Source organism: Hyperoodon ampullatus (genome assembly GCF_949752795.1).
Source record: "Hyperoodon ampullatus genome assembly, chromosome: 2".
NCBI lineage: Eukaryota > Metazoa > Chordata > Mammalia > Artiodactyla > Ziphiidae > Hyperoodon > Hyperoodon ampullatus.
In genome coordinates this window covers 17,414,670-17,430,204 of record NC_136915.1, presented here as the reverse complement: position 1 = coordinate 17,430,204, position 15,535 = coordinate 17,414,670, and the positions used below count along the sequence as shown (strand labels likewise).

At 53.5% G+C, this 15,535-nt stretch overlaps 1 protein-coding gene across 2 annotated transcripts in view; it reads left to right on the top strand.

Moving 5' to 3' along the window:
* ECE1 (endothelin converting enzyme 1) overlaps positions 1–13,422 on the top strand; it is a gene marked incomplete at both ends in the record, with an annotated part of 58,001 nt that extends 44,579 nt beyond the window's left edge. For both annotated transcript variants that reach the window (XM_079727082.1, XM_079727083.1), the window contains 9 exons: positions 1,415–1,525; positions 2,993–3,091; positions 3,545–3,622; positions 5,145–5,248; positions 8,493–8,603; positions 9,276–9,343; positions 10,141–10,331; positions 12,483–12,578; positions 13,246–13,422. In XM_079727082.1, coding sequence (XP_079583208.1) covers positions 1,415–1,525; positions 2,993–3,091; positions 3,545–3,622; positions 5,145–5,248; positions 8,493–8,603; positions 9,276–9,343; positions 10,141–10,331; positions 12,483–12,578; positions 13,246–13,422 — 1,035 coding nt within the window. The remainder of the gene's footprint in view (positions 1–1,414; positions 1,526–2,992; positions 3,092–3,544; positions 3,623–5,144; positions 5,249–8,492; positions 8,604–9,275; positions 9,344–10,140; positions 10,332–12,482; positions 12,579–13,245) is intronic.
* Between the last annotated feature and the right edge of the window lie 2,113 nt (positions 13,423–15,535).

Genomic DNA, 15,535 nt, shown 5'->3' with positions numbered 1-15,535 from the left:
TTTGAGGCTAAGACCTAGCACAGTCAGGGCACAGCAGAACTGCTCAGAGAACGCTGGGTGTGTGAATTAATGAATGTGTGCGTGAATGAATGGGTTTATGCGAAGAATCCCCTGAGAAGACAATAAGAATCAGTCCATGATTCAGCAGTCCCAGCCTGGAGCCTCCACAGAGCCCAGGAGTTAGAATCCCCCTGGGCCCAACCTCCTGTGTGGTCAGGCTCCGCCAGATCCAGGTACAGCCCGTGTCCAGCTGTAGGCTTTGAAGCTGAGGAAGAGCAGTGGGTGGGGTTGCGGGGGAGGAGAGGGACGGCCAAGTGGACACATGGCTGGGAGAGTTTAAAAGAACTTAGAGAAGGCTGGAGTGCCTTTTTCTTCCTTCCTTTCTTCCTTCTTGCCTTCAAGAAAATTTTTAAAAAGGTGTAATCTACACACAATAAAATGTATACATTAAGTATATAGGTTAGTGAGTTTTGACAAATGAAGTCACTCCTGTAACCACCAACCCAATCAAGACAGAGAACATTTCCATCAGCCGTTTGTCCAGCGTGCTCTGCGCAGGAGGGTCCCTTGCCCGCCATTCCCATCAGTGCCCCCGACCCAGCATCCCCAGAGGTGGGCATAGATGGGACCACACACTGTGCGGGCTTCCTTTGCTCAGCAAAACGGCTGTGAAATTCATCCATGTTGTGTACATCAGTTGTTCCTTCCCTTTTGTTTCCAAGTCGTGTGCTGTTGTATAAAAATACCACATTTTGTTTATCCATCTGCCTGTCGATGGGCATTTGTGTTGTTTTCAGTTGATGGCTATTATGAAGCAGGCTACCCTGAGCCTGGGTGGTTTTTACCACCTGCTCTTCAGGGTTAAGAAGACTCGGCTTCCTCTGCAGCACAGGGTTTATGTGAGCAGGGCCACCGCTTGTGGTCATATGGACTGTCCACAAAGGCTGCCAGGGCAGGGGAGCAAGTGGGGCTGAAGCTAGCGCCTCATTGGGGGGTAGAAAGTTAACTGCCCAAGGCTCTCTGCCACCAGGATCCTCATCCTCTTCCAGGAGGGCAGGAGGGGCGTGGGGTGTGGAATTAAGCACGTGAGAGTTCCAGTGGCTGGGGGACCCTGGACCAGCGGCTTCCCCTTGCTCAGTATCTGTTTCCTCATCAGGCTCCCAGGTTCATTTTGATGGCTCTGGAGGATACCCTCAGCATCTGTGACGTGCTCTGCAGGAAGTAGTAGATGCCGCTGATTAGGGCTATCCCGTGGCCTCTTGGTCCAGTGCCTAAAATAACTTCCACGGGGTCAGAAAAGGTCTCCCTCAAGTTCTGGACAGAAGCACGGGCCTAGCTGGTGCTACCTCCCACACAGACAGGGGTTGGGAAGACGGATGAGGGCCAAGTAACCCCTCTGACTTGTGTTTTCCAGACCTGTCTTCCTCGCTGGAAGTTTTGCGTGAGTGACACAGAGAACACCTTGGGCTTCGCCCTGGGCCCCATGTTCGTCAAAGCGACCTTCGCCGAGGACAGCAAGAACATAGTAAGTGTCTCCCTGTGCACACAGGCTGTGACATCACTCCTGCGACGGCCCCTCCCGAGTCTGACAGCCCACGCTCTGGTCTGCTCTGGACCTTCCCTAACCAGGCCAGGGCTCCAGCTTTAACCCCAAGGTCCTGTTTTCTTTTTTTTTCTTTTTTTTTCTTTTGCGGTACGCGGGCCTCTCACTGTTGTGGCCTCTCCTGTTGCGGAGCACAGGCTCCGGACGCGCAAGCTCAGCGGCCATGGCTCACGGGCCCAGCCGCTCTGCGGCATGTGGGATCTTCCCGGACCGGGGCACGAACCTGTGTCCCCTGCATCAGCAGGCAGACTCTCAACCACTGCGCCACCAGGGAAGCCCCAAGGTCCTGTTTTCTAAAGCCTTGAAGACTCCGAGTTACGCACAATAGCTACTATGATCGGGTACCAAGCACTTTATCTGTAGTAGCTCATGTAACCCTCACCGCAGCCCGGCCAGGTTATTCCAGCCATCTCCACCTCCAAGGGGCAGGCAGGACCCAGAGAGGTAATGCTGACAGAGCACCCTGACCTCGAGGGGTGTCAGACAGAGGAACCTCATGGCTGAGCACCAGGAGACAGCCAGGCCCCAGCTCAGATCCTGGCTTTACCTCTTCCTGGCTGAGTGACTTGGAATAATATTCTCACTCCGTGAACATGGAAGTGGGAGTGTCCATCCTGCCTAAATGACATAGTGCACGCAAGAGGGCACCTGGCACAGAATAAGGGCTCAGTAAATGGTAGCTGTTATGTCGTTGGTACCACTTTTATTTCTAACTTTAACTGCCTAGATATTATTTGCAGTCAGAGGTTAGCAAACTGAGACTCAGATCTGTTCCGTGACCGACCATGACCTGCCTGTTAGTGGCTGATGCCACCAGTCCCTCTGCTCTTTCTGCTGCCCGACTCCACCTTCCCCTGCCCTAGAGTCTTCAGTCTCCGGGTCTGCTCTCAACATTATCACCCTCAGTAGCAGCCATTCATCTCCAGCCCAAGCAGAGCATTTCTGAAACCGCTCCTCAGAACTCGACCTCTCTAGATTTTAAAGCCCAGTTCATCAGAAAGGAATTCTGTGATCCAGTACATCTGAGAACAGCTACATATTCTGGCATCTCTAAAAAGAGTCGTGGTGCCTGGTACCCAGTAAAGGTTCTGAAAAGTCCCGCAGCAAAGAGACTTTTCCAACGTTCCCAAAGCTGGCCCTGAGTGTATTTGACCAGGGAGCCCTGTTTACAGAAGTCCAGTCTCATCTCACAGGATGTTACAGAGGAACGAATGTTGGGGGAACATGGCCGTGGCCCCCCCTGCTTAGCCCAGCACCTTGGAGCACAAGGCCTCGAGCCAGGATCTGAGTTTAGTCTCTGGCCTGGCGTCATCCTTCTCCCTAGGATGCCCACTGCCTTTAGGCAAGTCCAGTGCCCAGACCTGACTAGTTCAGCTGCTGTCTCCTCAGGCCAGCGAGATAATCCTGGAGATCAAGAAGGCATTTGAAGAGAGCCTGAGCACCCTGAAGTGGATGGATGAAGACACTCGGAAATCAGCCAAGGAAAAGGTGAGGCTGGACGGGTGCTGGGAGGGGTCCCGCACAGAGGGCAGCAGCCTCAGAGAGACGAGGGTGGATGAAGGAGGGACTAGTTTTATCCAGTGAGCGCAGCACGGTTGCTGTCCTGCCTTCAGGAGGTGGAAAGTCCGGCACGATGGAGGGACAGCCTTGAACACATGATCAGATTAACAACTGTATGAAAACAAACTGTGCTAAGTGTGCAAGGGAGGTGTGACCATGGATGAGACGCGGCCCAGCAAGGGGTGGTGACCAGGGAAGGCTTCCCTTGGGACATGACATTTAGGCAGCGACCCCAAGGATAAGTGGAAGTTAGACAAGAGAAAGGGACGTGAAAGCTCTGAGATGGGAGGAGCTGGGCCGTTTCCCTTGGCCCAGACCCTGAGCCCGGCACCCACAGAGCACTGCTGGGCGCTCACTGTCCTCTGTGTCTCTCCTGCCCAGGCTGATGCGATCTACAACATGATAGGCTACCCCAACTTTATCATGGACCCCAAGGAGCTGGACAAAGTGTTCAGTGATGTGAGTTGCTCCCACCCTGCCCCCTTGCATTCCTGAATGCCCATGGGGGCCCTGCTTGGGAAAGGGCAGAGGCTGGGTCTGGGTGGGCCGCTGGAGGCACCATGACTGTCAAGACATCTGGAGATGATGTGGTGTGGGGTTTGGGCATGGACCGCGAACTAAGGAGCCGTTATCTGCTCCTTCCTCTCCTGGGCCAGCTGGTGACCCCCGCCTCCCCAGAGCCGCTAGCAGTCAATGACCAGCACAGCACAGTTAACTCTACTGAATGAGTGGGAAATAACGGGGGAAAACAGATCCTAGCAGTTGTAGAGAGAATTGGTGTCCGTGAAGCATCAGGGGGTGGAGTACAGAGTGGAACCCCTCATACACTTCCCAGCCCCACGAGTTGCCTCCTATCCCCAGGCTTCTCCCCAACCTCCCCAGAGAAACCTGGACCTCTCATTCGGACTTTGAAATGCTAATGGGAAAGAGGAAGCATAAATCCCAAATGCACGTTTACGCTTAATTTAGGCAACAAGCGTAGTTGATACATCCCTGGTGGTAAGAGCTTTGGGCAAATCACTCCTTTAAATGGATTGTGCTTCTGCCCCGATAGATAAAGTTTTACACCTTATAATTGAAATTTGTGAATTCAGCCATTTTAGAAATTGTAATAACCGCTCATCATGGTTATATTTAAAACCAAAGAATAGTAAAACTACTTCTGAGAATATGGGACTCATTCTGCAGCCTTTTTCCTTGAGAGTAATTTTAGATGCTCCAGGGTATCACGATATAAGATGAGGGGCTCCTGGAGACAGCCCAGGCAGACCCCACAGGATTGGAGTCATGACCCCAAGGGCCTAGCATTTTACCAGAGCCCTGATGTAAAGCCAGAAAGTTCTAGAGCAGATCTAAGGGAGAACCTTGCACCTGGCAAGAGCTGAAAGGCCGGGCTGAGTGGTGAAGAAGGTGTGCAGTGATGTCTGTACCCTGATGTTTCACAGATCCCAGCTGGATTTATGAGGTCTGTGCTGGCCAGCGTGGTAGCTACTAGCCACAGATGGCTAATTAATTAAAATCAAAATTAATTAAAATTAAATAATTAAGTTAAAAGGTTGTACTAGCCACATTTGAAATGCTCAGAAGCCACATGTGGCTGATGTCGACCGTGTCTGACAACATAGGCATAGAACATGTCCATCATCGCAGAAAGTTGTGGACCCCACTGGACATATTTCCCACCTAAGGCCCTGGCACGGCTGCAGGGGCTTCCTGCTGCCTTGAGACACTGTTGGGTGCTGGGCGGCCCTGGGTGAAGCTCTTGGTGTGCCCTTGGAGGGGGGAGGGGGCCAGGCCCCAGCAGGGTGAGGGCTAAGGGGAGAGCCCAAGCCTGCAGCTCCGAGCCCTCCGTTCTAGTCTCTGCCCTGCGGACCAGCCCCCTGACTGCATGGAGTCTCAGTTTCCTCGGTTTTAGAAGACACGGTTTGCATTCAGGGACCTGAGTGGGCTCTGACCCTGTGGCTTGCTCCCGTCTGTCCAGTACACCGCGGTTCCAGACCTCTACTTTGAGAACGCCATGCGGTTTTTCAACTTCTCATGGAGGGTCACTGCCGACCAGCTCCGGAAAGCGCCCAACAGAGATCAGTGAGTCCCCGGGCCTCTCTGGGAGGGCACGGTCTCCTGCAGGCAGGTATGGGGGCCCAGCTCTCCTTCAGCACGAGCAGGGTGCGGGATGTGACTGTCGTGAGGGCCCTCTGAGGAGCGGGGGCAGCTGTTACCCTGCTCAGAAGCTGGGAGCTGAGATCAGCCCCAGTCTTGTGTGCCCTTAGCACACAGCCTGTTGCCAGACGGAGCTTCGTCCCTGGAATTGAGCGGGCCTGGCATCACCGCCCAGCTCCACCACTTCAGCGTTCGGAGGCTTTGCTTCATTATCTGTAGATAGGATGGGAGGAGCTTAATAGCCTCCTAGAAGACTCAGATGTAATCAGCCTAGTACTAGTTCTCAGACTAAACTCCCTCCATGCCTAAAACATTTTGCAGGGTAAATCTTAGAGAAAAGAGAAAGCAACTTCTTTGCCTCTGGCTCCCTCTTGTGGACAACAGGGGTTTGAATTGTCTTCGACCAGGGCTCCACCTAAACGTGCAAGAAGGTGGTCTTTGATCTCCAGAATAAGGCACAGGCACTGCCCCAGTGTTGTGAATTTATTTGAAGTCTTTTAATTTAGCTTAAAATTTTCCATCTAAAGTTAGTCTCCTACTCATTAATATACCCACCTCTTAATACATCTCTGTGGGACTTACCAGAGGAGATATCGTGACTGTTGAGGCTCTTGGAGAAAATATCCTTTCTGTCTCACTCCACTCCCCACTGGCCCTTCCCACCAGAAAAACCATTTGGAAGCCAAGTGTTTCATTACTATCTACCATCAGGGCCCCTTCTACACTCTTAAAATCATTGAACCCCCAAAAGCTTTTTTGTTTATGGGAGTTATATATATATTTTTAATAAATTTATTTTATTTATTTATTTTTGGCTGCGTTGGGTTTTCGTTGCTGCACGCGGGCTTTCTCTAGCTGTGGCGAACAGGGGCTACTCTTTGTTGCAGTGTGCAGGCTTCTCATTACAGTGGCTTCTCTTGTTGCGGAGCACGGGCTCTAGGCACGCGGGCTTCAGTTGTTGTGGCACATGGGCTCAGTAGTTGTGGCTTGCGGGCTTCAGTTGTTGTGGCACATGGGCTCAGTAGTTGTGGCTTGCGGGCTCTAGAGCGCAGGCTCAGTAGTTGTGGCGCACGAGCTTAGTTGCTCTGCGGCATGTGGGATCTTCCCGGACCAGGGCTCGAATCTGTGTCCCCTGCATTGGCAGACAGATTCTTAACCCCTGCACCACCAGGGAAGCCCTATGGGAGTTATATTGATTTTTCTGAAAATTTTATGAAAAAGAACAATTTTTTAAAAAATTTATTGAGAAGAGAAGTATCGTTTTACTTTTTGCAAATGTCTTTAATGTTTGGCTTAATAGAAGACAGCCAGATTCTCACATCTGCTTCTGCCTTCAGTCTGTTACAATATATTGTTTTGAAATATATAAAGAAATTCTAGGACTTCCCCAGTGGTCCAGTGGTTAAGACTCCACGCTCCCAGTACAGGGGACACAGGTTCAATTCCTGGTTGGGGAAGTTCCACATGCGGTGTGGCCGAAAAAAAAAAGAAAAGATAGGAATAAAGAAATTCTAGCCTCACACAGACATGTAGTTAGAAAAGGGAGGGACCTTTGAACAGGCTTTTTGATACATATGCACATCCTTCATTGATCCTATACCATAACGCGACAGGTGTAACTTTCTTAAAGGTTAATTGCACCACCCTCTGAAACCATATTCATAAGCTTTTCATACTCTGTTACACTAAAATCCATCAGTCTGTCTTGCACTTTGAATGGATCTTTTACCCCTGTATGATTTTGTAACACCATGCATTGGTCATTTGGAAAACAATGCTTCACTGAATTTCACATATCTTCCAAACAGTAACTTCTTCATTTTAGAATACCAAAAAAAATCCACATTTGGTAATATCACTGCTGACCTCCAGAGAGAAGTCTTTAAGTATTGGGCAGCTGTCAAGTTTGTGGTGGCTGATACCAGTTTTCCAAATTTTTGCTTAAAACTTCAGGTTTTTGGAAACCTTGAATTTTTTTTTTTTGTTTTTGTTTTGTTTTGTTTTGCGGTACACTGGCCTCTCACTGTTGTGGCCTCTCCCATTGTGGAGCACAGGCTCCAGACACGCAGGCTCAGCAGCCATGGCTCACGGGCCCAGCCGCTCCACGGCATGTGGTATCTTCACGGACCGGGGCACGAACCCATGTTCCCTGCATCGGCAGGCGGACTCTCAACCACTGCGCCACCAGGGAAGCCCGAAACCTTGAATTTTTATCATTGGCAACAAATGGTGTTGGTTGTTTTCCTTGAGGTGATGAGCTCACTCTATTCATTTTCAAGGATATGTCTGTCAAACACCAGTCATCCTCTCAAGTACAAATGGTGTTCCATGAAAAAAACAGAAATGCTTATGAGTGGTTCCCATCTGGTCACACATAATATTTAGAGACTTGTACTCAAGGGTCTAGATTTAATGAAGTTAATAATTATGCTGCGTCATCAAGGATGTTCTTAAGTGAAAATGACTTTTTTTTTTTCTGGTGAAGAACATGGTGACCAATTGAACAGCTGGTGCCACCAGCTTGACTCAGCTAGGACTCCAGCAGTTTTACCCAGCGTTGCTTTTACACCATCAGTGTAACAGCAACACGATGGGAAAGGCAAATAACATCTTAACAGTATTATGAAAATAGTTTGACCTCACAGAACCCCTGAAAGGGAATTGAGGGATTCCCATCCCGCCAGGTATCCACAGAGCACACTTTGAAAACTGCTGACAAATACATTTTGAGCCTAGATTGTAATGACTTTTTAGTATGTAATGGTCCATTTTGTTCTTTTTTTTTCCTGAGATGCTCAACATTTTTTTAATTTTGTTTTTGACCACGCAGCATGGCATGGGGGATCTTAGTTCCCCGACCAGGGATTGAACCCATGCCCCCTGCGGTGGGAGCGCAGAGTCTTAACCACTGGACCACCAGGGAAGTCCTGAGATGCTCAACATTTTTAATAGTCAGTGAAATGAAATTAAACGTAAAATAAGATTTCACTGTACACTTGCTAACATGGCTAAAGTTAATAGTTTCTGGGACTGTTGTGTGCTTCTGGGGCCTGGGGCCTGGGGTCAAGGGGAATCCACACTTTTAGGGCGCTTGACACCCTCCAGATGGGCCGTCCCCACCTGCACTCCCCCAGCAGGCTCTGAGCTTTCCCGTGTGTCTTGCTTGCAGGTGGAGCATGACTCCACCCATGGTGAACGCTTACTACTCGCCCACCAAGAATGAGATCGTGTTTCCGGCTGGAATCCTGCAGGCGCCGTTCTACACCCGCTCTTCACCCAAGTAGGATGCTCCTGTTGCTCCTGCCCCATCTCCTCCCCCCACCCCTCCGTGGATCCCCCAGCCCAGCCCGGCCCTGTGGCCCACAGCTGACCCCACGTGCACACCCATCTCCCTGAGAGCTCCTTGTCCCACTGGCCAGGAGATGTTGCCATGGAAACAACAGCCTTACTCCCTGTGCTTCCCTCCGGGGTCTCCGGGACCGGGAAGCCCCTGCACAGTGGGAACTTGGGGGTAGGAGCCACATATAGGGAAATTCCCCTCTAACAGCGTTCTAGAACAGTCTCAGCTGGGAAGTTGGGAAGAGTGAGGGCACTGTCTCGGAAATGAAATCCACACAGGCCTGGGTCCGAATCCCAGGCCTGCTCTCTGCTGACTCTGTGGCCCTTGGGCAAAGTGCCTGAACCATTCCACGCCTCTGTCTGCTCATTTATAGAGTTAGTTACCAAGGCCTAACTCTTTGGGATGACCAAAGAGGACCGTGCGGTGCCACAGAGCACCTGGCACAGTGCTTGGCGTCCAGCGGGCACAGGCAGGGCACAGCAGACTCACCAGGCTCTGACTGGCTCAGGGGCCTGGCTGGAGCCCTGCGGGACTCTGCCATGTCTCCAGGCTGGGAAAGCAGTGGTCCCTCCCCACATGGCATCACTCTCACCTTCGTGTCCTCCCCTTCAGTGCCTTAAACTTTGGGGGCATCGGTGTCGTCGTGGGCCACGAGCTGACTCATGCTTTTGACGATCAAGGTACAGGTTCCTTGGGGTCCCCTTCAGATGATTCCCCCACCAGCTTCCTGGCCCCACTGCTTCTGCTTTTGCTTCCTTCACGTCTAAGGGTCTTAGCCTTAGAGACAGAAGGATCTGGGTTCATATCCTGGCCTGGCCACCTGCCAATTGTGTGGACCTTAGCAAGTCCCATCAGTTCTGCAGGCCTCTGTTTTCTGCTCTGTAAAATGGGCATGATGCTTGTGTGGTGATTGTGAGGACTGGGCAGACTCACAGTGGAGCACCCTGCTCCAGGACGGTGTACAGTGCCAGGGGTGGGTACCAGTAGTCAGCGGGGAGAGAACATTTCTCCACCACTCCAGAGATTTCTCCGGTCCAACCACAGTCAGAAGAGTTAGCGCCTCACCAGCTAATGTCCAGAATCCTCCTCATTGCCTCTTGCCTTGGGGACTCCAAGGCCGAGAAGGAGGAGGCAAGGCCTTGGAAGCCGGGCCCTGTCCCATGACCCTAGCACTGCTGGCTGCGTTCACCTCCTCCTGGCTCAGGGTCAGAGGCCCTTCACCAGCCTTGACAGTGAATCCAGCTCCACCGAAGCTTTGAACATGCTGGTCCTTTGCCGAGATCATGTTCCTCTACCCCCCACCCGCACCCCAGCAGCTGATTCATGCAGCTCCTTTAGCACCCAGACCGGCCTCATCTCCCCGGTGCTGGGTGGTGGATGGGTGGATCATTTCTCCCTGGGAGGAGAGGCACAACCAGCACGGGTCCCCGCTCTGCCTCTTCTCCCCCTGACCCCACACTTCTGTCTGACCCCGCAGGGCGGGAGTATGACAAGGACGGGAACCTTCGGCCCTGGTGGAAGAACTCATCCGTGGAGGCTTTCAAGCAGCAGACCGAGTGCATGGTGGAGCAGTACGGCAACTACAGCGTGAACGGGGAGCCCGTGAACGGCCGGCACACCCTCGGGGAGAACATCGCTGATAACGGGGGCCTCAAGGCAGCCTATCGGGTAAGAGGCCCCCTCCTCACACACCCCAGGCCAGGGTTGGGACTGTCCAGCTGCTTCTCAGTTAAGGGTGGTTGTAGACAAGCTGGGGCAAGCACAGCAGCCCTGCGAGCCTCAGTTGCCACATCTGTGGAATGGGTGGTTGTGAGGACTGATTGAAAGGGTGTCTATGAAGCACCTAGCACGGAACTGGCACATAGAAGGCTGTCTACTCTGAGTCCGACTGAGGTCACCAGAAAGGGCTTGGGCTAGACCCACCTGAAGACCTGCCTGTTCTTCCCTTTGCAGGGGAAGCCACCACTGACTCAGGCAGCAGTGGGCCCGGGAAAGGAGGGAGGGGTCAGTGGTCTTGGAGCCACTTCTGGCTCACGTCCTGGTTCTGGAGTAAGTCACTCAGCCTCCTTGAGCCTCAGGATGCATGGCTGTGGCTACCTAGTCCCTGCATCGCTGGGTGTTAGAAAGATAGCATGTGACCACTTGGGCTCAGGGCCTGGTCCGGAGTGGCACTCGGAGATGTTAGCTGAGTTGGAAGGGAGATACCAGAGGCCAGTGCAGAGCCTCCCCCTCCCTGTGGTAGTGAGAGCAGAAATCCTGCGAGGTGCCTGGTGTTGAGGCCTTACTGTGCGCCAGGCGCTGTGCTCAGCACCCCCGACAGCTTTACCATTAGGTATCACACGCCCGTTTTGCAGGTGAGGAAACCAACTCAGAAACATTCAGCAACTTGCCTGACGTCCATTAGTCAGTGAAAGGGAATCGCGAACTTTCTACCCACCGTGTACGGTTGTTGGCGCCGGAGATTCTGTGACAAAACAGACAGGGATCGTGCTGTCCTAAAGCTCACAATTTTAATGGGGTGGGGAGGGGGAGAAAGGCAATACATACCTACACAAATAAATGAGGTAACTTCAGGTATTGATAAGAAGAAGAATATAAACTAGGCCAAAGTAATAAAGGAAAATGGGGGGAAGGATGGCCCGGGGAGGCCTTCTGGAGGGGATGACATTTGAATTGAGACCTAAATGATGAGGAGAGGCAGGGAAAGCTGGGAAAGAAGAGTAATTACGGAGGCCATGAGATGGACCCAAGCCTGGCGTAGTCAAGGACGGGAGCAGCGTGGAGGGAGGGCAGGGCCCAGTGCAGGGTGGGAGGCCGGAGGAGTGGCTGGACCAGGCTGCCGGCCTCTGCTGGCTGAGCAAGGAGCTTGGGTTTTATTCTGGCGAAAATGAGAGCCGCTGCAGGGGTTTTATGTAGAGCAATGAAATGATCTAAGTTTTCCTGTACGACAGGGTCAGCAGACCTACAGTCCCTGGGCCACATCCAGCCCTCAGCTGGATAAATCAATAAAAATAAATAAAAATTGGGGGGGGACACAGCCATGCACATTCGTCTCCATGGTGCCTGTGTCTGCTTTCACACAACAGTGGCACCCTTGAGTTGCTGCGGAAAAGAGTGTTTGGCTTCCAAAGCTGAAGATATTTACTCTCCGGCCCTTTACAGAAAATTTTGCCGACCGCTGCTTTATGAGGATGACTTGAGTTGCTAAGTTGGGAGGGGATTGGAATTGGACCAGTTTGAGTCACGGAGACTAGTTAGAAAGCTACTGTGAGGTTGTCCAGGCAAGAGATAGGATAGAGCAATGGGAAAGGTGAGAAGTGGTTAGATTTGGGTTGTTCGGTTGACTGAAAGAGAAGAATCAAGGAAGAGCCCTGGGGTTTGGGCCTGAGTAACTGGGTGGTTGGTGATGTCACTTACTGTGATGGGAAAGTGATGTGTGTGTGTGTGTGTGTGTGTGTGTGTGTGTGTGTGTGTGTGTGTGTGTGTGTGTGTGTGTGTGTGTGTTAAGTTTGGGATGCATCTTGGATATCCATCTGGGGCAGTTGAATATACCCAAGAAGAGGCTGGCGCTAGAAGGGTGCATTTGAGAGCCGTCGGTATTTAGATGTAGATGGTATTCAAAACCATAGTGTTGAATGAGCTCCCCTCAGAATGAGTGCAGGTAAAGAGGACGGCTCCTCTAGGCTGAGCTGAGGCCACCACCAGAAGCTAGTCCCTGTCCCAACTGGGTAGACCTTCCCCGATCTCCCTTGGTAGCCCCCACCCCACCCCGCTTGCTTCTGTGTCATGGGGACCCTGAGCTCTGTTCTCTCCCCCCAGGCCTACCAGAACTGGGTGAAGAAGTATGGGGCTGAGCAGACGTTGCCCACCCTGGGTCTCACCAATAACCAGCTCTTCTTCCTGGGGTTTGCACAGGTGAGTTCATTAGAGAAAAGCCAAACTCAGACACAATCTGCCATCTTGAGTTCCAGGTGCTCTGAAAATCAAAAGGCAAATTTCCTCAAATTGGGAAGCCCTAGCTCATTGGTCCGTCCACAGGGCATTTACACTGTAAGGAGGTGAGCTTCCTCATTAGAGAAATTCAAGGAAGGGCCAAGAATGCTGTTAGAGGAATTCCTGCATCAGGTAGGTGAGAGGACGAGCTGACTGCTAAGGGCCCTTCTGCTTCTGGGGTTCTAGCAATGTCTTGAAAACTTAAGACGTCCCGGGCTGTTCCTTGAGCTGGCATTCAGCATGTAGCCTTCTGTTGGTGCCCGGAGCCACCAGGCCATTAGACAGTTCGTTCTGCCCGGGAAGTGAGTGATCTAGACTCAAAGTGGTTTTGGGGCAGAATCCTTCGTTCAGGTGAAATGTCACGAAGATGCCCGGAACAGACAGAGAGCTGCTCTGGCTGCAGCAGAGGAAGCTGGGATGGGGTCCCACCAGCCCCTGTCTCTTCCTAACCCACTTGACAGGCTCTCCTGGCCCCCAGGGGTCTCAGAACCAGGTGGGGCCCTTATTTCCCTGCTGTGGTGATGGGGCCAGTCTGGCGGCCCCAGGGCCCTGCAGTGACCCCGGCCTCTCCCATGTCGCTCCCCCGAAGGTCTGGTGCTCCGTCCGCACACCCGAGAGCTCGCACGAAGGTCTCATCACCGATCCCCATAGCCCGTCGCGCTTCCGGGTCATCGGCTCCATCTCCAACTCCAGGGAGTTCTCGGAACACTTTCACTGCCCGCCCGGCTCACCCATGAACCCTCGTCACAAGTGTGAAGTGTGGTGAGAGGGGTGGAGCACCAAGAGCTAAGACGGAGGAAGCAGGGCAGGGGCTGAGGACCCGCCCCCGGGGCGGGGCCGACAAGGCTGCCCGCTCCATCCGGCGTCCAGGGCGTCGCCTGGCCACCTCGGGCCCCCTTCCCCTCGCTGGAGGGTTTACAGCCCGAACCAAGTCTGTGATGTGGGTTCTCACATTAATCCGAGATTTGCTCCCCTGTAAAGACCCGGTCATCCCAGGCACACGTGTGTCAACTCTGATGGGCATTTGGGTGTCAGGCTGGTTGCTCACCAGGCCTGGGCCCGACGCCAACACGGGCAGCGGGACACAGCCTCCTGCCCACATCCAGCGCCAGATACACCACAGACACCACTGTGTCAGTGCTTTAAAGATGTATTTTTGGGGAAACTATTTTTTAAACATTGTGGAATACACTGGAAATCTTCAGGGAAATAACGCATTTGAAACACTTTTTTTTTTTTAAGAAAGGATTGGTATATTTATTATGTTCTGTTTTTCTAAATAACCTGTGGACAAGCCCCACTGATTTACCCCCCTCGCTTCCTCACTTGCTGCAAGGTTGGGCTGAAACAGGATCCCCAGCCACTGAGCAGGTCCCCCAATGGAGAGCTGCCTCAGTCCTTGGGGTGTGCAGTTTCAGCCTCCTCCCCTGGTTCTTGGTCCCCTGGTGCAGAGAGGAGAGGCATAGAGGCCCGGCAGAGGGAGGGGCCCCTCAGTGTGCCTGCCTCTGTCCCCAGAGTCCAACAGTGGGAACCCCAGCAAGGAAGATCTGACCCCAAAGTCACAGCAGGGGACTGATGGCTGCATGAGGCCAGGTCAGGGCCCTCAAAACCTGTCTGGAGGTGCCCGAGCACCCTGGATCCGGGTCACAGGAGCCCTGCGAGGCTGAGACATCCCCATCAGGTGTACTCTGCCATGCCATAGATGTCCTCTTTCCGTCCGCCTTCTTTTGACTGCGCCCTGTCAGTCCCGGGGCCTGTTGCCTCTCTGCAGCATCCTGCCATCCCAGCCACTTTGGGGTCTCTGCCTTGCAGACCCTCTTCTCCCAGGGAAGAAGGAAAGAGAAAGCAGTTCCCATTGCCCGAGGGCCCAAATCCTCCCTTCGAGCTCCGTCCTCCACCACTGGCCCGGGCCGGGCTCCCAGGACCGCAGCCAGGCCCGCCCTCCCTTCTCTAGTGCCTTATCCAAGGCTGCGCCTGGGCTCCCCGCAAGGAGACAGCCCTCCGCCCCCAGGGGCCCCTGGGCCTCTTCAGTGAAGCCCCCCAAGTGTCCTGACTGGAACACAAGGCCATACCCCCTACTCCAGTGCCACACAGCTGCCCCTCGTGGCCACCCAGAGGCTCTGGCCTGCGACCCTGAGGTCAGGAATCTGAAGAGCCCCTGAACTTGCCCTGGGCTCCGGCCCACCCTCAGCCCCTTGGGTTGAATCAAGACCATACTTGTAGCAAGATCCACTGCTCTTCTTGGGGGATGCTCTTAGCCACGGGAGGCTGCGAGGGGAAGGCTCCCCCAACCTGGTTGGTCTGGCCTGAGGTGTTAGGGGACCAGGCATGTCATCCCATCCCTGCGGCCTCATTTTCTCTGGACTCCCCCACCTGGTGGAGCTCATGTAGCCCCAGGCTGGCCCTGAGGAAGCAGGCACCCCTGACCAAGGCAGGAGCTGCCTCAGCCCTCCTGCCTGGCAGCCAGGCCACCGGGCCAGCCCCGCTCCCACAAGGAGCCAGAGTTCTCCTCACCCGAGATGAGCAGAGGCTCAGCCACTGCCTCGCCCACCTTCAGGTCGGCCCTGGAGCTGGGGCGGGGGTGTTGGCAGTGGGCTCCAGGTGAGGCCCCTGGTCCCCACCAGCGGCAGGCCTGCTGTCTCTTCAGAGGAAAGGGAGGACAGGAGCCCGCCATGCGCACCTCACCACGGAGGGACCGGCTCTCCTGGGCCTGGCGCCCTCCCCTACCCCACCCTCCTGCCCTCCAGCCTTCCCTGAGGAGGGTCGTAGTCCCGGCACCATGGACTGGGACCTGCCAGCCAGAAGCAGGGGTCCTAGGGCTGAGGGTCCAGCCGGAGGGAATGTCCTCTGCCCTCATTGCTTCAGGGAGTGGCAGGGGG